This window comes from Portunus trituberculatus, chromosome 28 (assembly GCF_017591435.1).
Source record: "Portunus trituberculatus isolate SZX2019 chromosome 28, ASM1759143v1, whole genome shotgun sequence".
In the NCBI taxonomy this organism is placed as follows: domain Eukaryota; kingdom Metazoa; phylum Arthropoda; class Malacostraca; order Decapoda; family Portunidae; genus Portunus; species Portunus trituberculatus.
This window is the reverse complement of record NC_059282.1, coordinates 12,762,592-12,784,577: the sequence shown is the minus strand read 5'-3', so window position 1 is coordinate 12,784,577 and position 21,986 is coordinate 12,762,592. Positions and strand designations below refer to the sequence as shown.

Below are 21,986 nucleotides of genomic sequence, written 5' to 3'. Positions count from 1 at the left end.
CTTAGTATAAAACAGTGAGCAAAATCTATACAGATTCAACTTGGTATCAAAACTGAGCAAAATCTATACAGAAAAGTCTACACAAATTTTCAACTTAATATAAAATAAACATTTACAACTTAACAAAAAAATCTGCACAAATTTTCATATTTGCAAAATTTTAAAACACTTTTCAACTTCACAAAATATTTTAAAACAATTCTTTCATGTTAACAATTATTCAAAGATAAAAATGTTTGGTTTTGAAGTGACACAATCTTACAAACAAACTGTTTCAACAATCAGAGAGAGAGAGAGAGAGAGAGAGAGAGAGAGAGAGAGAGAGAGAGAGAGAGAGAGAGAGAGAGAGAGAGAGAGAGAGAGAGAGAGAGAGAGAGAGAGAGAGAGAGAGAGAGAGAGAGAGAGAGAGAGAGAGAGAGAGAGAGAGAGCAATCAAAATAAACAATCAAATAGTAATAACATACATGAAAACAATACATTTTAAAAAACACACACACATTAATCTTGTGCCCTCCATACACCCTTGCTAATGTCAATAAAATGGTCTAATGGTACAAAAATTTCAAGGTAAAAATGTGTCCTAGTACTGAAGGGGTTAAAATAGTGAAGACTGTTGCCATTAATCTTCTGACCACCATAGATCCTTGCTATTGTCAATAAAATGGTCTAATAGTACACAAATCTCAATGTAAAAATGTGTCTCAGTACTGAATTCATAGAAGCAATCTGCAGACTAAGATACACTCTTGATACACCCCTGACACCCTGACACACCCTCACCTCACACACACCTCCTAAAAACTTAACATACCCTTTCAAAAACCACAAAAAAGTGATTAACAAGCACAAACACACCCACACAGCACACTCTAAGGGTAAGTTCACACTACAAGCAGAGTGGGCAGAGTGGTTGCTAGCGGCAATAATTTTGACATTGTTTTGGACGTACAGACGCAAAATAATTATTGTGGCACATTTTTTGTGGGTGGGAAGCCAGCCCTCCACGACTCCACCCACGGCCAAGGTGTCCACCAGTGTGAGCCTTTATTGCTGACAACAAAATGACAATCAATGACCAGACTGTGCATAGTTCTGGTACAATTTGACTCTTTATATTAGTAGTCTGCTGAGAAAAGCTGATTTTGTGATATTCTGGTCCTAGACATGAAACAAAAACACACTTTTTTTTTTTTCTACAGCTGTTCCTTCCCTTGAGGAAAAATGAAAGGAAGAGGAAAGAAAGAAAGAAGAGAGAGAGAAAAAGAGAGGAGAATGAAGTGATATTCTCGTCCTATACATGAAAGGAAAACACTTTTCTTTTTTCCACACCTGTTCCATCCCTTGAGGAAAAATGAAAGGAAACTGACGAAAGATAAAAAAAAAAAAAAAAAAAAAGAGAGAGAAAAGAAGAGAGGAAAAGGAAGTGATATTCTGATCCTATACATGAAAGGAAAACACAAACCCTTTTCCTTTTTCCTACAGCTGTTCCATCTCTTGAGGAAAAATGAAAGGAAGAAGAGCAAAAAATAAAAGAACGAAGGAAGAGAGAGAAAAAGAGAGAAGGAAGTGATATTCTGGTCCTATACATGAAAGGAAAACACACTTTTTTCTTATTTTCCTACAGCTGTTCCATCCCTTGAGGAAAAATGAAAGGAAGAAGAGGAAACATAAAAGAAAGAAGGAGAGAGAGAGAGAGAGAAAAAACACACTGTACAGATCAGTGAGCCCCACACACACACACACACACACACAATGACTTTACCAACAGAATTTCACGTTCCTTTATATATCGTCAAATTTTTTGTTGTCCTTCCAGGTAAACACTGTGGAATTTGACACTATTTATTTATTTATTATTATATTTTTTTTTTATCATATTGTTGCCTGCCCGACCTGCTCTGTGGCTAAGAGGACACCCAGAATTCTTGTGTAGGTCACCCTGCTCTGCTTATTGTGTGAACACCTAACCGGACCGCTCTGCTTGTAGTGTGAGCATACCCTTACACACACACACACACACACACACACACACACACACACACAGGAAGAGAGGAGAAGATATATTGAATCGTTGGAAGAGGCAAGAAGAAAAAATAATGAATGGTCTGAAGAGGAAAAGGAAAAGTTTTTTGGGAGAGTTATAGGAGAGTCAAAAAATGGTATGTGGAAAGAAGGAATGCAGAGGAACCCCTAGAGGGACCAGTAGGTGGACCGTAATGTATACTAATATAGATGGAATACTGTCAAGTAGATTAGAATTGCAAGCCTGATATAGTGTGTTTGACGGAGACAAAATTACATGAAAAACAAAGGTAAATTTGGATAATAAATATAATATATGGAGAAAGGATAGAGAGGGTAAAGGTGGAGGAGGAGTTATGATTATGACGAAGAAGGAGATAAATGTGGATAAGGTTTGGTATGGGAAGAACAATGCAGAAGTGATAAGCATAAGGTTAAAAAGTGATGGAAAAGAATTAATAATCATGGTGACCTATGTACCTCCTAAAACAAATTCTTGGACATTAAGGAATACGACAATATGATCAAGGATACTTTACAGAGTTTGCAAAGTGGAAACTGGAAAAAGAAAGGTGATACTAGTAGGAGATTTTAATTGTAAAGAAGTGGATTGGGAAAATCTAGTAAGTGGTGTTGGAGAGGAAGCATGGGAGAGAGATTCCTTAATCTAATGATGGAAAATATGATGGAACAGAGGGTGAAAGAAAATACTCGATATAGAGGAGATGATGAACCCGCTAGACTGGATTTGGTGTTAACACGAGAAGTGTACCTATGTGGGGATATACAATATAAATGTCCATTGGGAAGAGTGATCATGTGGTTATGGAGATGCAGATGGCAATAACACAGCGAAGGAGAGATGAGACATACAGGAGTGGTAGATTGAATTATAGTAAGATGAACACACAAAATTTGAACAATTATTTTAGAACATTAGATTGGGAGGAGATGTTACAAATCAGAGAAGTGCAAAAAAAATATGAGATTTTTATGAAATATTATAAAGAAGGAGTTATGAAATTTGTACCACAGTATAAACCGAGAGAGGAAGGAAGAAAGGATTGGTTTAATGCAACTTGTGTTAAGGCTAAAGAAATGAGAGATGTGGCTTGGAAAAGATGGAAAAGAACAGGAATATACTAAATAAGGAGAATTATAGAGTGGCGAGAAATGAGTATGTGAGGGTAAGGAGGAGGAAGAAAGAAAATTTGAAAAAGATATTGTAGACAAGAGTAAGGAACATCCAAAATTGTTTTACAGGTTCATAAATGGTAAACTTAAAAAGAGAGTCCATTGAAAGATTAAAAGGAGAGCAAGGGATAGTAGATGACCCTAAGAATATAGCGGAATTGCTAAATAATAGGTTTCAACAAGTATTTACTAAAGAAACAATGTTTGTAAAGCCTCAAAATGTACAAGGAAATGTGCACATGGATGACATTAAGATACCTAAAAAGGAGTTATATAAAATGTTGGAGGAACTTAAAGATGATAAAGCGATGGGACCAGATGAAGTTTCAGGAAAATTATTGAAGGAATGTAGAGAAGAATTGATTGATCCATTATATGATATTATAAGGTGCTCATTAGAAACCGGGAAGTACCGGTGGAGTGGAAAAGAGCTGAAGTGGTGCCCATTTATAAGGGAGGCAGTAAGGAAGAGCCTCTTAACTATAGACCTGTGTCACTAACAATTGTGGTCGGTAAGATTTGTGAGAGGGTGATAAAGAAATATTGGATACGGTTCTTGGAGGATCATAAGTTATTATCGGATCATCAATTTGGCTTTAGGAAAGGGAGGTCATGTGTAACAAATCTACTGAGCTTTTATTTGAGAGTGGTTGACAAAATACAAGAGAGAGAGGATGGATGGACTGTGTATATTTGGATTTGAAAAAGCTTTTGACAAGGTACCTCACATGAGACTGCTATGGAAATTAAAGATTTATGGAGGACTGAAGGGAAAATTGTTAAAATGGATGGAAAACTATTTGAGATGGAGGGAGATGAGAACGGTAATAAGGGATGCAAAGTCGGACTGGTTGGTGGTGGAGAGTGGAGTCCCACAAGGTTCAGTGCTGGCACCTATACTTTTCCTTGTCTATATTAATGATATGCCAGAGGAGTAAACAGTTATATTAATTTGTTTGCGGATGATGCGAAATTGTGTAGGTGTGTGAAGAGTGAAAAGATTGTGAAATTTAACAGGCAGATCTAGATAGGATTTGGGAGTGGAGCAAGAGGTGGGAGATGGAATTTAATCTGAGCAAAAGTCATGTAATGGAGATGGGGAAGAGTGGAAGACGGCCAAGAGGGTCATATAAGATGGGTGAAGGAGTAGTGTTGAAAAAGGTGGAAAAGGAAAAGGATTTGAGAGTGATAATACAAGACCATGGGCAGTTTGAGGCTCATATTGACAAGATGTTTGGAGAAATATATAATTTGATTATAAATATTGGATTAGCCTTTCATTATATGGATAAAGATATGATGAAGAAATTAATTAGTACTGTGATTAGACCAAGATTGGAATATGCTGGGGTGGTTTGGTTCCCTTATTAAAAAAGTATATAAGGAAGTTGGAGAAATTGCAGAGAATGGCAACAAAAATGGTTCCGGAATTGGCAGAAATGACCTGAGGAAAGATTAAAAGAAATGAATTTGCTTACCTTGGAACAAAGAAGAGAAAGAGGAGATTTAATACAGGTTTATAAACTGTTGAGCAGTTTGGATGAAGTGGATAATGAGCAAATGATGTTGAGAGAGGAAAATTTAAATAGAACTACGAGATCGCATAGTATAAAGATAGCCAAGGGAATATGCTTGAAAGATGTGAAGAAATATAGTTTCCCACAGAGATGTGTGGAGGTGTGGAATGGTCTGAGTGAGGAGGTGGTGTCAGCGAGGAGTGTGCATAGTTTTAAAGGAAAGTTGGATGTGTGTAGACTGTAGATATGGAGATGGGGCCACACGAGTATAAAGCCCAGGCCCTGTAAAAATTACACACACACACACACACACACACACACACACACACACACACACACCAAACCTTAACCAATCTTGCCCACTCCCACACACACACACACACGGCCCGGTAGCTTAGTGGTTAGAGCGCTGGCTTCACAAGCCAGATGACCAAGGTTCGATTCCCCGGCCGGGTGGAGATACTTGGGTGTGTCTCCTTTCACATGTAGCCCCTGTTCACCTAGCAGTGAGTAGGTACGGGATGTAAATCGAGGAGTTGTGACCTTGTTGTCCCGGTGTGTGGTGTGTGCCTGGTCTCAGGCCTATCCCAAGATCGGAAATAATGAGCTCTGAGCTCGTTCCGTAGGGTAACGTCTGGCTGTCTCGTCAGAGACTGCACCAGATCAAACAGTGAATTACACACACACACACACACATATACACACATTTCACCAGATCCTAATGCACACTGCCACACAGCCTCACCTCACTTCAAAACACAAAAAAATCTTCACATAAACAAATTCACAGTATAAAACACAAACTTATTTCAAAACCCAACCCCAAAAAAACTTTCCAAACACACACACACACACATTTCCAGCACCTTGCCACAGAAATTCAGTATTTTATGAGACCTTCCAAGACAGTGGTTCCCAAACTGGGGTGAATTATCCCTTGGGAGCAGCTTAACAATTTTTGGGTGAGAAATAAAGCTGACAGAAAAATAAATAAATAAATAAGAATTCTGAAAAATGAAGAAAACCTTGCAGTGCCTCCCATTACAATTACTGTTACCTTAGTCTTAGTGGGCAAAGTTGTAACCTAAATAATCATTCTGTGTAAGGGATAATGTGGCATGTTAACCCCTTCAGTACTGGGACACATTTTTACCTTGAGATCTGTGTACCATTAGACCATTTTATTCACTTTAAGAAGGGTCTATGGAGGGCACAAGAATAATGGCTATAATCTTCACTATCTTAACTCCTTCAGTACCTTAACATTTGTATACCATTAGACCATTTTATTGACATTAGCAAGGGTCTATGGAGGTCACAAGGTTAATGGCCAGTCTTTTCCCTATTTTAACCCCTTCAGTACTAGGAGACATTTTTACCTTGAGATTTGTGTACCATTAAGACCATTTTATTGACATTAGGAGAGGTGTATGGAGATCACAAGATTAATGGCCACAGTCTTCACTATTTCAACCCCTTCAGTATTGAGACACATTTTTTATTGACATAAGGAAAAGCTTATAGACATCAGAAGATTAATGGCCACAGTCTTCACCATTTTTACGCCATCAGTACTGGGACAAATTTTTACCTTAACATTTGTGTACCATTAGACCATTTTATTGACATTAGGAAACATCTACAGAGGTCAGAAGATTAATGGCCACATTCTTCATTATTTTAACCCCTTCAATACTGGGACATCTTGAGATTTGTGTACCATTAGACCATGTTATTGACAGTAGAAAAGATCTATAGACGTCAAAAGACTAATGGCCACATTCTTCACTATCTTAACCCCTTCAATACTGAGACACATTTTACCTTGAGATTTGTGTACCATTAGACATATTATTGACATTAGGAAAGGTCTATAGAGGGCAGAAGAATGATAGCCACAGTCTTCACTATTTTAACCCCTTCAGTAATGGGACACATTTCTACCTTGAGATCTGGATACCATTAGACCATTTTATTGACACTTGGAAAGGTCTAAAGAAGGCAGAAGATTAATGGCCACAATCTCCACTATTTTTACCCCTTCAGTACTAGGACACATTTTTACCTTGACATTCGTGTACCATTAGACCATTTTATTCACATTAGCAAGGGTCTATGGAGGTGACACGATCAATGGCCACAGTCTTCACTATTTAACCCCTTCAGTACTGGGACACATTTTTATCTTGAGATTTGTGTACCATTAGACCATTTCATTGCCATTAACAAAGATCCATAAACATCAGAGGATTAATGGCCAGTCTTCACTGTGGAAATCTGAACAAATTTTCAACTTCACAAAATATTCTTAAACAATTTTTCAAGTTAACAAATATTCAAAGATGAAAATGTTTGGTTTTGAAGTGACACAATCTTACAAACCAACTCTTTCAATAATAAAGAGAGAGAGAGAGAGAGAGAGAGAGAGAGAGAGAGAGAGAGAGAGAGAGAGAGAGAGAGAGAGAGAGAGAGAGAGAGAGAGAGAGAGAGAGAGAGAGAGAGAGAGAGAGAGAGAGAGAGAGAGAGAGAGAGAGTTCTAAAGGCAGAATGACAAGATTTTTACAATATTAACTGGAGAAACATTCTTGAAAACCCTGCCAATCATTTCTGGCCTTGGAAAATAGTCATGGTGGAGAATAAAGCGTTTTTAATCGTGTTTTATGGTTCTAGAGGCAGAGTGACTACATTTCTACATTATTAACTGGAGAAACACTCTTGAAAACCCTGCCAGTCATCTCTGTGGCCTTGGAAAACAGTCGTGGTGAGAGTAAATTGTTTGTGAATATAGCCCTTTGACTGACACACAAGCAGCAACAATGCACATTCTTCATTCCTCTGAGCTCAGTAAGTGAATGATTGAGTGAGCGCTGAGTGAATCTCTTAACAAGCACACTGCATCTTTGTCCTGAGAATCCAACACTTGCTTCACAAACTCATGTGGGGATTAAAATAGTGAAAACTGTGCCCATTGATATTGTCACCTCCATACACCCTTCCTAATGTCAATAAAATGGTATTATCACAGCCAAACTTTCTTCAAATGCCATCAAAAACATGCCAAATAGTCTTAAAATACCATAAAAACATGCCAAATGGTCTTAAAATACCATAAAAACATGCCAAACTGTCTTAAAATGTCCTTAAAAAAAAAAAAAAAAAAACATGACAAACTGCTAATCTATCCTAACTCTTCTTCATGGCTCAGGTGTTGTCTTGTACTCTGGGTGTTGCTGATGGCTGTAGGTGTTGTAGAAGGCTTGTGTTGTGTTGTGGCGTGGCTTGTCTTGGCTTGACTTTCCTGTAATGAGAGGTGCACTGTTTACATTGAGTCACCTTCACTATGTTGTAAACTGAACTGAATGCAACTCAACCAAACAAACTGTCTTAAAATGCCCTTAAAATATGCCAAACTGTCTCAATATGCCCTCAAATATATCAAACTCTTAATATATCCTCATAACCTGCCAAACTGTCTTAAATTGAACTCAAAATCTGCCAAACTGTCTTAATATGCCCTCAAAATATGCCAAAGTATCTTAAAATGTCATCAAAACATTTCAAACTGTCCTATAATCTCTTCACAACCTGCCAAACTGTCTTAAAATGGCCTTAAAACCTGCCAAACTATCTTCAATTTTCCTTAAAACTCCCAAATTGTCTTAATATACCCTCAAAACCAGCCAAACTGTTATAAATTGTCCTCAAAACCTGCCAAATTGTAACAAAATGTTCTCAAAACATACCAAACTGTCTAAAATGCCCTTAAAACATGCCAAACTGTCTAAAATGCCCTTAAAACATGCCAAACTATTTTAAAATACCCACCAAACATGCCAAACTGCCTCAAAAATTCCACAAAATCTTACCCAGCCCAACCCAACCCATCTAACCTAACCACACTTCACACCACACACCAGACCACTGACCTGCATAAGGAAGGTAGCCGTGTGACCTCAGCGTTGAGTGGCCGTCTCCTCTCAGGTCACAGTGAAGTCGCAGGCCAGGGAGTCTTGCGGCAAAAGGTCAATGTCACACAGGTCACACTGGAATAGTAATAATAGTAATAGTATTAGCACAGGAGGAGGAGGAGGAGGAGGAGGAGGAGGAGGAGGAGGAGGAGGAGGAGGAGGAGGAGGAGGAGGAGGAGGAGGAGGAGGAGGAGGAGGAGGAGGAGGAGGAGGAGGGAGGAGGAGGAGGAGGAGGAGGAGGAGGAGGAGGAGGAGGAGGAGGAGGAGGAGGAGGAAAGGAAAGGAGGAAGGAAGGAAGGAAGGAAGGAAGGAAGGAAGGAAAGGGGGAGAGAGAGAGAGAGAGAGAGAGAGAGAGAGAGAGAGAGAGAGAGAGAGAGAGAGAGAGAGAGAGAGAGAGAGAGAGAGAGAGAGAGAGAGAGAATTTAACCTTTTAACATGACAATATTCTTATTTTACCTAATCTTTTCTCACTTGATTCCTTCCTTCTTATCTTCCTCTTCTCATCTTTCTCTACCTCTTCCTTCCTCCTCTTCCCTTGGTCTGTTTCTCCATATCTTAACACAATCTGAAATAAATCAAACTGGATAAATAGAGAGAGAGAGAGAGAGAGAGAGAGAGAGAGAGAGAGAGAGAGAGAGAGAGAGAGAGAGAGAGAGAGAGAGAGAGAGAGAATCACGTCTAACAAAGGTGACATTGCACAAGTCTGACAATTTATAAGTTGGCCACGCATACACTGACAAGTATTGTGTACATTAATTCAAGGGAACACAAGTACACCACCACCACCACCACCAACTCTTGAACCCCTTCAGTACTGGGACACATTTTTGCCTTGAGATTTGTGTACCATTAAACCATTTTATTGACACTATCACCACCACCACTATTTTAACCCCTTCAGTACTAGGACACACTTCTACCTAGAGATTTGTTTACCATTAGACCATTTTATTGACATTAAGAAAGGCCTATAGAGGATACAAGTTTAATGTCATGGCCACAGTCTTCACTATTTTAACCCCTTCAGTACTGGGACACATTTTTACCTTGAGTTTTGTGTACCATGAGACCATTTCATTGACATTAGCAAGGGTGTGGTGTGCTGCCAGGGTTGTTCAATCATCTTTCTGTGTGTGACATGGCTCTTATGTATAACAATGCTATTTAACAAGATTTTTATATCTGCAACATATCCCAGGCCATGGGTGACTGCCAAACTCTTCACCACTTCCGAGTGAGGTTCCCGTGCTTTGGCTAACAATGATGGAGGCATAACAGTAATCGACCTAACCTAACCCAACCTCACAGTAATCAACAACATGACAAAGCTGTGTGGCATGGTGCTTTGCAACAGACTAAGCCATTGGTTCATGGCTGACAGACAGCAGGCAGGGAGCCAGGTGGTGGGCACAGGATGCCTTGAACACATTGTCGCACTGTGTTTGTTGACAGATGTTGCTACACGGAACAAATTTCAGCTTTTTATTACTTTTGTATATTTTACCCGCATAGGATAACTTACCAAGAAACACATTATTTTGTATTTTGAAGAGACTGGGTTGTGGGATGGTAATGTTGCTCGCTATAGTCACTGTGTACAAGTTAACACAATGTATAGCTAGTTGGTGTAGCAATTGTCACTGCCTCGACTGGTGTACGTCAGGGCTGCTCCTCATCTTGCTTACTGTTTGTTATTTTTGTTAATGATCTAATAACTCTTCTCAAGCAAAACTGTGGCGCTGATGGATGCCTTGCCCGTCTCCATGTGTTAGTCCTGATGGATGACACTGTGCTGCTGTCCACATCCAGAACTACCATGCCAAGTAAAACAAGAGTACTGAAACACTCACACTTAAAAGAAACTCAATACTTTGTCATCAAGAGCAGTGAGGAGAACAGGCAATGCAAAGTATTGAAGGCAGCCGTGACGTCCACCCACCCTGTCATACGGTTGTGAATCTTGGCTTAACGTTGAAGCAAAACCTGTTCCCAAGCAATACATGTGGTCCATCAAACAGCTATTGGTTGTCAGAAGGGCCACCTCAAATGACCTCTGCCTACTTCAACTTGGCTACCCATCCTTGCAAGCTTTAGTAAAACAGACACACAAAGTTTTTTATCGACCATGTGGGAGAAATGAGGTGGCTTGGAAGACGACCCCCTAGCACTGGCTATTAAGGTGACAGTGGACCGTACATATATCTCAGACCTCCCGCTACTTACACCAACTTATCCACTCAGATGTGGATCAATTACAGCTCTCTATTGAAAATATGAGAGAGAAACTTATGGTGTCAGCCTCCAGGGGGTTCACATGTATGGTACAATCAATCCACATTATTCAGTGCATGACATTTACACCACTAAAATCGGAGTGAATAAGTCTGAACACGTTAGTTAGCTTACTGCAGGGCAGTCTCTAACTCTGTGTCAGACCAAATGGCTCTTCTGAAGAGGGACTTTCTGACTGACAGCAGCAGTGGACCACCACAACTGTGAGGAAGACCCTCTACATCCAACTAAGTAAATGAACACTGTCCCTTACCTTCTATACGACAGTTGACGATGGTTAACTGTCCATGCTTCCATCTTCCTCCTTTGGGCCACCAACTGAGCGTCAAAGTAAAGGGAAGGGAGTGGTGACAAGTGGTCCAGCAGCCTCAGCCAGCAGCTGACGTCCCTTCCTTGCTCTGAAAGCAGACACAAAGAAATCAACTGATATGTAGGAACAGATAGGAGATAAGCACACTCATACACACACCAGTCTATGCTTCGAGTGACACAATTAGATAGAGGAACGTCTACACATACACATGCAACATTCCTCAAAGTCCAGCAGCGTGGGATAAATTCATAACATAACATAACATAACATAAATAATAGGATAACAAAGGGCCACCAGGGCCCATCTAGGTTATCCTGTATCAGTCGCACAGCGACCTCGTCATCAGTACTTAAAGATACACTTACAAGTACACAATACATTATATACTAATTCTAAATATTTGGCCCATTAACAGGGCTAAGTCCTGCAGCGAAATCCTCTACAATTTGTGGTCCCCATACATGGGGATCATGTCTTATTTAACTATAGTAAATTTCTTATAAAAACTATCATGCAGTGCTATACATAATTATAAATCTAATGAATTTAAGTGCTTATCTAATCTGTTTTTAAACATTGTCAAACTAGTGCTATTTACAACCGTCTCTGGCAATGCATTCCAGAAGTCTACCACTCTATGACTAAAGAAATATTTTCTTATATCTAACCTGCAGCCTTGCTTTCTAATCTTCCTGCCATGATTTCTAGTCCTATTTCCCTCCTCTAAGGTAAAGAAAGATCTCACATCTATGTAGTTTGTATCTGAAAACATTTTAAATAACTCTATCATATCCTCTTATACATCTCCTCTCAAATGAAAACATGTTTAATTCCTTTAATCTATCTCTATACTCCAGGCGCTTTAATGCTGGTATCATCCTAGTTGCTCTTCTCTGAACTGCTTCTAACATGTTGATATCCTGCCTATAGTGGGGTGACCAGGCCTGTATGCAATACTCTAAATGGGGCCTAACATAGGAATTATATAAGCTACGCACCACTTCCTTACTTTTATAACTAACATTTCTATTTATAAAACCCAGGATCCTATTTGCCCTATTTCTTGCTTCTAAACATTGCTTTGAAAATTTCATAGTCCTGTCTATCACTACTCCTAAATCCTTTCCTTCCTCTACTGCCTCTAGCCAACATCCCTCCATCTCATAGTTAAAGTTTGTGTTGTCTTTACCTAAATGCATAACCTGACACTTATCAGAATTAAACTCCATCTGCCACCTGTCTGCCCATGCTATCAGCCTGTCCAGGTCTCGTTGTATTCTGTAATTGTCCTTTTCACCCTGTACTGCACATGCTATCTTAGTATCATCTGCAAACTTTGATACTAATCAAATTTGACACTAATTCGGTGAAACGATGTGTGCCAAGGGCCACTCCTGTCACCACGCCCGCCAGACATCCCACGCCCACCCCAAGGCACCAAAACTCAGCCAGTCACACACTTTTCACGCTGGGCATATCAACCTCAACGTTCACCTCTCCCACCAGCCACCGCTCGCTCAGCTCACCCTTCCATCCTGCTCACGGCAGCGACGCCCACGTCAAGGCACCACAACACGTCCACATCACATTGTTTGTCCAATGAAGAACAAAACGTAAACATTTCTACCACCAGTCCACCAGCAAGGCCCCTCCATGACACCTGCTGCTGCTGCTGCCTGACAGCTGAGCGCTTGTCCCGTGGGCCGTGACCGCTGGCGTGACGTCATGATACACACAAGCCGCCCTCACCACCTCATTGGCGGATGAAAGGCGCCACTTTCCAATATGGAAAGCTGCCTTCCACTTCATCTATAGATTTTATTTACCTTAAAGCATTTCAAATAAGGGAATACATCACTGGAGAGAGAGAGAGAGAGAGAGAGAGAGAGAGAGAGAGAGAGAGAGAGAGAGTCGATATAATAATATATCTAGAGAGAGAGAGAGAGAGAGAGATATATATATATATATATATATATATATATATATATATATATATATATATATATATATATATATATATATATATATATATATATATATATATATATATATATATATATATATATATATATATATATATATATATATATATATATATATATATATATATATATATATATATATATATATATATATATATATATATATATATATATATATATATATATATATATATATATATATATATATATATATATATATATATATATATATATATATATATATATATATATATATATATATATATATATATATATATATATATATATATATATATATATATATATATATATATATATATATATATAGAGATAGAGAGAGAGAGAGAGAGAGAGAGAGAGAGAGAGAGAGAGAGAGAGAGAGAGAGAGAGAGAGAGAGAGAGAGAGAGAGAGAGAGTGTGTGTGTGTGTGTGTATTCACCTAGTTCACCTAGTTGTATTCACCTAGTTGTAATTTTACAGGGCCTGGGTATCATACTCGTGTGGCCCCGTCTCCATATCTACACACATCCAACTTTCCTTTAAAACTATGCACACTCCTCGCTGACACCACCTCCTCACTCAAACCATTCCACACCTCCACACATCTTTGTGGGAAACTATATTTCTTCACATCTTTCAAGCATATTCCCTTGGCTATCTTTTTACTATGCGATCTCGTAGTTCTATTTAAGTTTTCCTCTCTCAACATCATTTGCTCATTATCCACTTCATCCAGTCAGTTCAACAGTTTATAAACCTGTATTAAATCTCCTCTTTCTCTTCTTTGTTCCAACGTAAGCAAATTCATTTCTTTTAATTTCTCCTCATAGGTCATTTCTGCCAATTCCGGAACCATTTTTGTTGCCATTCTTTGCAATCTCTCCAACTTCCTTATATGCTTCTTTTTATAAGGGGACCAAACCACCCCAGCATATTCCAATCTTGGTCTAATCACAGTACTAATTAATTTCTTCATCATATCTTTATCCATATAATGAAAGGCTAATCCAATATTTCTTATCAAATTATACGTTTCTCCAAACATCTTATCAATATGAGCCTCAAACTGCCCATGGTCTTGTATTATCACTCCCAAATCCTTTTCCTTTTCCACCTTTATCAACACTACTCCTTCACCCATCTTATATGACCCTCTTGGCCGTCTTCCACTCTTCCCCATCTCCATCACATGACTTTTGCTCAGATTAAATTCCATTTCCCACCTCTTGCTCCACTCCCAAATCTTATCTAGATCTGCCTGTTAAATTTCACAATCTTCTTCACTCTTCACACATACACAATTTCGCATCATCCGCAAACAAATTAATATAACTGTTTACTCCTCTGGCATGTCATTAATATATACAAGGAAAAGTATTGGTGCCAGCACTGAACCTTGTGGGACTCCACTCTCCACCACCAACCAGTCCGGCTTTGCATTTGGTGGTGGTGACGGCGGCGGCAGGTTTTTGAGTTGGCAGAATGTGTGCGACGCGAAGCTGAATCTCTCGCTGGACGGCGACGGCGGCGGCGGCAGGGGTGGTGGTGGTGGTGGTAGGCGTTTGCCGGGCCGCTGGTATGCGCTGCGAGATAGTCACTCAGCGGCAGTAACAGCGACGGTAGCGGTGGTGGTATCAATGATAAGTGTTGCTCTCTAATATTACTAATGGTTACTCTCTGTGTTGTAAAGTGTGAGGGTTAAGTAAGACAGTAAGAGGGAGAAATTGGAGATGGAAAGATGGAATAAGGAAAAAAAAAAAAAAAGACAATTGTTCCGTGAGGCGGGTGAACGCTGCCATACTACCGACATGTCCCACCGGAGAACTTGCCATGGCACGGCAGGGACTCGAACCCAGGCTGGCTCCCACTGCACCCCGGAACACGTCACTTTAAAAACACGAGGAGAATTATTGCTAGTAGTAGTAGTACATTTAGCAGTAATAGTGTAGCTGTAGCAAAAACAACAACAAACAGAATACACTAAAGAATCAAACGAAGAAAAATATATAGAAAAAAAGAGAGAGAGAGAGAGAGAGAGAGAGAGAGAGAGAGAGAGAGAGAGAGAGAAACAGTACAGTACATTATAACAAAACTGACACCACCACATCTCCCCCTCCTTCCCCTCCTCTTCCCTTCAGCGTCTTCCCCCCCGAAGTCTCCCCTTCCCGTATCACTGACCAGCCCGCATTGGATATTTTCACCCCATACCGGATATTCTGCTGCAGATATTATCTTCACCTCTCAAACCATATCCGCCAGAACCAGCCTGCAGTCCAGCTCTATCCGGATTGAGAGAGAGAGAGAGTGTGTGTGTGTGTGTGTGTGTAGGCAGACCTTACATTACCACAAACATTTCTTCTACAACACGTACAAAGCACAAGTTGACACACACACTTGAAGGGATGACATATGAGGAGAGACTAAAAGGCTATGGATCTACCAACCTTGGAACAAAGAAGAGAGAGAGGAGACCTGATACAAGTCTATAAATTGATCAACGGAATGGACCAAGTGGATAATGAGAAACTGATCCTAAGAGAAGAATATGACACCCGAAGCACAAGATCGCATAGTAAAAAGCTGAGAAAGGGAAGATGTCTGAGAGATATTAAAAAATATAGTTTCCCGCAGAGATGTATTGAGACGTGGAACAGTTTAGATGAAGAAGTAGTGTCTGCAACAAGTGTGCACACTTTTAAAGTAAGATTGGATAAATGTAGATATGGAGACGGGGCCACACGAGCATAAAGCCCAGGCCCTGTAAAACTACAACTAGGTAAATACACACACACACACACACCACGTAGTGTAGTGATTAGCACTCTCGGGCGCAGCGAGACAAATGGGCAAGCTTCTTCATGTGTAGCCCCTGTTCACTGTTCACCTAGCTGCAAATAGGTACGGGATGTAACTCGAGGGGTTGTGGCCTCGCTTTCCAGGTGTGTGGAGTGTGTTGTCTCAGTCCTACCCGAAGATCGGTCTATGAGCTCTGAGCTCTCTTCGTAAGGTTGGCTGGGTGACCAGCAGATAACCGAGGTGAATTACACACACACACACACACACACACACACACACCGCGTAGTGAAGTGGTTAGCACGCTCGACTCACAATCGAGAGGCCCGGGTTCGAGTCCCGGTAAGCGGCGAGGCAAATGGGCAAGCCTCTTAATGTGTGGCCCCTGATCACCTAGCAGTAAATAGGTACGGGATGTAACTCGAAGGATTGTGGCCTCGCTTTCCCAGTGTGTTGTGTGTTGATGTGGTCTCAGTCCTACCCGAAGATCGGTCTATGAGCTCTGAGCTCGCTCCGTAATGGGGAAGACTGGCTGGGTGACCAGCAAGCGACCGAGGAGGTGAATTACACACACACACACACACACACAGGCGCAGTATACTAGTATACATGAACAGTAGGCTACAGCCACCAAACACACAGGCTATCCCCTTATATACAGCACAATATCCACAGACGCTATCCACACAGACACTTCATCCTCAGCATGCCAAACAATTCACAATATCCATAAGATCAAACTAATTCAAATATCCATATACATGCCACGTTTCTCCAATCCAAACCATCCACAATACCCACCGCGTCCCCAGAACACGTAACGAACCAAGCGACGGACAATATCCACTACAAAGAACAATATTCTCCCCTGATTATATCCACTAGGGTCTCAGTTTAGTTCAGAGCTCAGCGTACGACAATATCCAACAGCAGGTACGATATCCGCCACAGTCTCGGTCTTTCATGGACGTGATCATGTCCTGCAATTCCCAGTCGACCCTGCAAGCTCCACTCCTCATGCTTCGCCCTGTATGCTCCGCCCCTTTGCCTTGCCTTCTCGTCTCTCTCTCTCTCTTTCTCTCTCTGTAATTCACCTCGGTGGTCTGCTGGTCACCCAGCCAGTCTTCCCCATTACGGAGCGAGTTCAGAGCTCATAGACCGATCTTCGGGTAGGATTGAGACAACACACTCCACACACCGGGAAAGCGAGGCCACAACCCCTCGAGTTATATCCTGTACCTATTTACTGCTAGGTGAACAGGGGCCACACATTAAGAGTCTTGTCCATTTGCCTCGCCGCCCCGGGACTCGAACCCGGCCCTCTCGATTGTGAGTCGAGCGTGCTAACCACTACACTATGCGGTGTGTGTGTGTGTGTGTGTGTGTGTAAAGAAAATCTACAAATTTAGTTTTTAACATTTTTTTTTATTTAGTTGTCTCTCAAAATGTTTGAATATATTTGCTTATGTATTGTTAATTAATTTACCTTTTATCTTCCAGGTGTTACCGGGCTGAGAATGTATAGCAACTTAAAGAATACAAGAAAACAATTAAAGGGAACACGCCCACCTGTCTTCACCTGTCATCATCAGCCAGAGATGTGAGGAAAAGACTTTGTACCAGTAGTAGTAGTAGTAGTAGTAGTAGTGGTGGTGGTGGTGGTGGTGGTGGAGAATATTTGAGAGCAAGGAACTTTGTAATTAGGAAGGAAGAATTGCCTTGTAAAACTGTGGTAGAGCTTAATTGTCATCCCCAGTAACTCTTCATGCAGCTCAGAGAGGAATTGTTTGGGTGTAGCGCAAGGAGGGACACACAGGAATAGATGATTAAGAATGTAGCAAGCATGAGAATGAAGCTTCCCGTTATAACTTTCTCCTCATTGAGTCTCATTATCAGTACACACACACTGTAATGAAGGTTGTAAGTGAAATACAAAAGTAAATAGTTTCATATTTAATTAATTATCATTGAAATTCATGACAAATTATCTGAGTTGCATTACAGTGGAATGTTTATGGCATTCCTCATCCCTCTCTACCATTTTCTAATAGACATCATTCTTCATTCAGTCTTGATAAATCTCTAGTTGTGGTACAAGGTTACCATTGTGACTCTCACAGTAAAGTCTGCTTTCAGCACTGCATTTCACAAACACATACAAGTGAATCTGCCTTTTCTAAATATATATTAAATTTTAAAGTATAGAAATATTGAGTATTGAATCAATGCTATCACTAGGAGACGGGTGCACCAGTGATTTGAGTTGACCTAGAAAGCTTTGCAAATTACAGCAGTTAAGAGTGAATGAACAGGAGCAAAATTTAACAAGCCACACACAGAGCAACTCTCCAGCACTGCCAACAAACCTGCTGACTAGCGCCCAAACAGAGGATACTATTCTGCACTGATGTCACTGTGGGGGAAAAGGAACAACCGTAACAGAAAAGAATTGATCGGCTACAAAGCAAGACAGAGTGACAATTGCAAGAGTGGATTCTTAGCACCAGCGCACTGATTGCAGCTTATTGCACAACTCAAGGACTGACTGGCGGTGTTTTCCACTTTAGCCACGCTGGGTGGTGATGGATTGGTCCTCTGGTGGTCCCTACACATGCCTCTTTGGGCCAAACTTCCCTGGTTGTCACCCCATCACGTGTCAAGGAAGACCAATTAGACGGTGGGAGTCCCTGCTTGGCTCGTGTGTTCCCTTGGCTTGGCATGCAGCCTTGGCCTGCACCTTGTGGTACACTGTTGACTGTGAGGGGATTGTGACACTATGGGTGGTGTTCTCACCGAGGCATGAGAACACTGCAGCAAGGACTGGTTGTCTGTAGGAACAGGAAGGCCACACGCCAGCCCAGGAACAACAAACCTGCCTGGACTCCCCGTCGAAGGTGCTCGAGGCGCAATAAAAAAACACTTGCTCGCAGAAAACTTAGGGACACGAGCTCTAAAACTGTCGGCATGTCAATGAACTTATTATTTTCCTTTTTTTTATATATATTTATATATATGTATTTTATATATAATTATATACACAAGTCTACATAACATAAGTACACATTATATGGAAACCTAAATAAATAAATACCTTCTGTTTTGGTTATCGTGACCACTCGCTCCTCAGGGAGAGGCGAGAGCTCAGGGAGAACATCACAGCTTGACATTGATTGTGCCTATAAATATTTGTGAAGCTTTTCTATTGCTACAGTCTTCTTCACCCTTAGGGATCTTTTTCTACTTTTTTTCATGTCCCAGCCAGCTTTACTATTTCGCTGAGCATTAAGTAAAGTTTCACCTGGCTAACGGGAAGTCAAAATATTTTCACACAGATTCTCCTGACCGCTACAACATGGTACTGGGAGACACCGGTCTGTCACTTGGCAGCATCCTGGCCTTTCAGGCTACCAATGTTCCTCTCAATCCCAGAATAGTTTCTCTCTCTCTTTGACTTTCTCTTCATGTTACCTCAGAGAGCCCACCTGCTGACCAGGACCTTCACTCACTGGTCCAGCAACTCCTACAACGCAACCTGGGAACTGTCGCCTAAAAATACTTAACTCCACACAAATGAGACGACAGAAATGTGAGCCAAAATTTGCACGCCCTGCCTTCCTTGCGAGCATGGTGGCCCAACAAGGAGCTCGGGCAGTGAGTATAAACAGATGGCCAGTAAACCAACTCGTACTGCCAAGGGCTGGCCACTCGGGCCTGTGAAAAAGTATAAAGACATTTGTCATAGCTACAAACTAACTAGTGGTCCAGTGGTGCTGCGGCGAGTGACGGCAGCGCAGAGGAGCGGCAGCATGGCGATACAGACCATTCCTGTCAGCTGGTGTGTTGGGGAGCATCATCATCATCAGACACAACCTCCACTTCTCTTTCTTCACTCATTCATTCATCCTCTAACCACACACACACACACACACACACACACACACACACACACACACACACACACACACACACACACACACACACACACCAGTTCCTCATGCCGCACTCCGCCGCAGATTAAAGCTGTCCATTTCACCAAGATCAAGGGAGGGAGGTGGCCTCAGTCAGCAGGGCACATTAACAGGCCTCCATTTCTAGGTGTGGTGCTGAGCCGTTCTGCAGCGCGGTGACGGGCGCCTCCTCTGGGCTGGTCTTCACCTCCGGCAGCTGCTCCAGGAATGCCTCGGCCAGCGTGTGTGACGTCTTGCGAGTGATGCTCTCCCTGTTGGGTGGCGTGATGGACCGCTCGCTGCTGGTGGAAACCTTCCGTTCCTTGGCCGTGATAGAGAGCTCACTGCTGGAGGACGCCTTTCTCTCCCTCTCCTCTGCCGCTGCCAGTGCTGCAGCTGCTACCACCGCCGCTGCACCGCCTTCCTTCAGCTCACCATCGTCCAGGTAGAGTCTGTAGTCGTCTGCGTCGTCGGCATCAGACTCTGGCCCACTGATGGCGTCAAGCCGCTGGAGGCTGACTGTGCGGGTGAGCCGCCGGTTGATGGCTGACAGGCGGGCAATCTGTGGGGACATGGCGGTCAGTTTTGTGGGATGGCAGATTTTGTCAGTGTGCTTGTAATTGGTGTTAATTGTTTCTTTCCTTTAAAAGTTTGGCAAAAGGAATGCAGTGAGGGAACAAGTTAGACTTCGTACTTCCTCTTCCTAGCCATAAAATTTTTTCTAGATTCTTGCTAGTGTTGAATCTCTAACTTCCATCAATACTTTAACTCTATTGCTTTTCCCTTCACTGCACTACACTACACTTGCCATTTATTTCCTCCTCATGTGTGCTGTATTTGTCCTAAGAATGGGTCGTCTTTACTTGTTTGGGAATCTTCTTATCTTCTACATAGAATAGTGATAAGTAAGATTTATCCCAATTTGTTGGTAGCTCTTTGAAGCTTTCAAAGTTAAATAATATATAGTCACATAAACCTTCACTGAAAAACCTATATTACTTACTATTTCTGTTACATATTTGAAAGGTGTTGGATTTGGATTATTTTCTTACTTTCTCTTAACGCAACACGTACATCATCCTCAATCTATGCACATCTCTGTTTCTTTTATTATATTAGTAGATGCCCTGCTGATCTTACAGAGTTTCACTCCACAATTTCTCACTAGTGTCTTAACATTAGTTTTGGGTCAAGATGCATGCAGTTCCCACAGGTCGCAACAGGGAGTGTGTGGGGTACGGGGACATGAGTCTGTACAGGAGGGAAGGCACTGAGGTTGGACAACCCAGTCAATGATGGGCTGTAAGAGTCAACCAAATAAGAATCTTTTACTTTAGTTCTTTTGATTTATTAGTAATTACTATGCAGCTTTATATGCTTCCATGCAAAGCAGGAAATAGCAAGAGGGTAATAATAAGACTTTAATTAAATTTAGCATTTCATCTTGTGAATTAAAGGGAAGTAAACGGGGATACAACATGCTTATATGCAGTTTATTAAATCATTATTTATGTATAATTAAAAACTAAAAACTAAGAAATTAATACCCTAATCTACCTTATTTTAAGATACAAAAGATACTTTTAATTATCCATTTAGTTTCTAAATTTGTTTATTTTAAAAGTAAAGTGTAACTACCAAAAAAATCAATGTCTAACAAGGCTTGAGGTGATGAGTTTCAATATTATCAAACGACAGACAGGCAAGACTTAAAAATCATTGCAGTATGAGGGACTGAAGGGGGTGAGCGGCGAGGGAGGAGCCATGCAACACACGCCTGGTGCCGCTCTACAACATTCACACACTCAGGTCATGCATAACCGTGATGCCAAAGCACTTACGCTGTCCTTACTTATTGGAGGAGGGCTGCAGGTGCAAGTGTGTTAGAAAACTTGGGTTAAAAAGTGGTATCACACACAGGACAGGAAGCTTATTGCACTAGTGGGGTGTTTTAAGA

The 21,986-nt window shown here is 41.1% G+C and overlaps 1 protein-coding gene and 1 long non-coding RNA gene across 15 annotated transcripts in view; both read right to left on the bottom strand.

Moving 5' to 3' along the window:
* Positions 1-7,988: 7,988 nt before the first annotated feature.
* LOC123510298 lies at positions 7,989-12,991 on the bottom strand. 4 transcript variants are annotated; one of them, XR_006676469.1, is made up of 5 exons: positions 12,834-12,991; positions 11,247-11,391; positions 9,173-9,266; positions 8,660-8,776; positions 7,989-8,031 (listed from the first exon to the last, which is right to left on the bottom strand). It is a non-coding gene; the product is annotated as an uncharacterized LOC123510298 (long non-coding RNA). The 4 variants fall into 4 exon arrangements; XR_006676471.1 differs by lacking the exon at positions 9,173-9,266; XR_006676470.1 differs by lacking the exons at positions 7,989-8,031; positions 8,660-8,776 and adding an exon at positions 10,224-10,512 and having other exon boundaries at positions 9,226-9,266.
* Positions 12,992-18,020: 5,029 nt separating this feature from the next.
* The window catches only part of LOC123510015 (ecotropic viral integration site 5 ortholog-like), a 115,166-nt gene continuing 111,200 nt past the window's right edge, over positions 18,021-21,986 (bottom strand). For 10 of the 11 annotated variants that reach the window (XM_045264700.1, XM_045264701.1, XM_045264702.1 and 7 more), the window contains one exon: positions 18,021-20,591. In XM_045264700.1, coding sequence (XP_045120635.1) covers positions 20,157-20,591 — 435 coding nt within the window. In that variant the 3' untranslated portion in view covers positions 18,021-20,156. Of the gene's footprint in view, positions 20,592-21,870; positions 21,896-21,986 lie in introns of all 11 variants that reach the window. The other variant, XM_045264705.1, reaches the window with a different exon arrangement.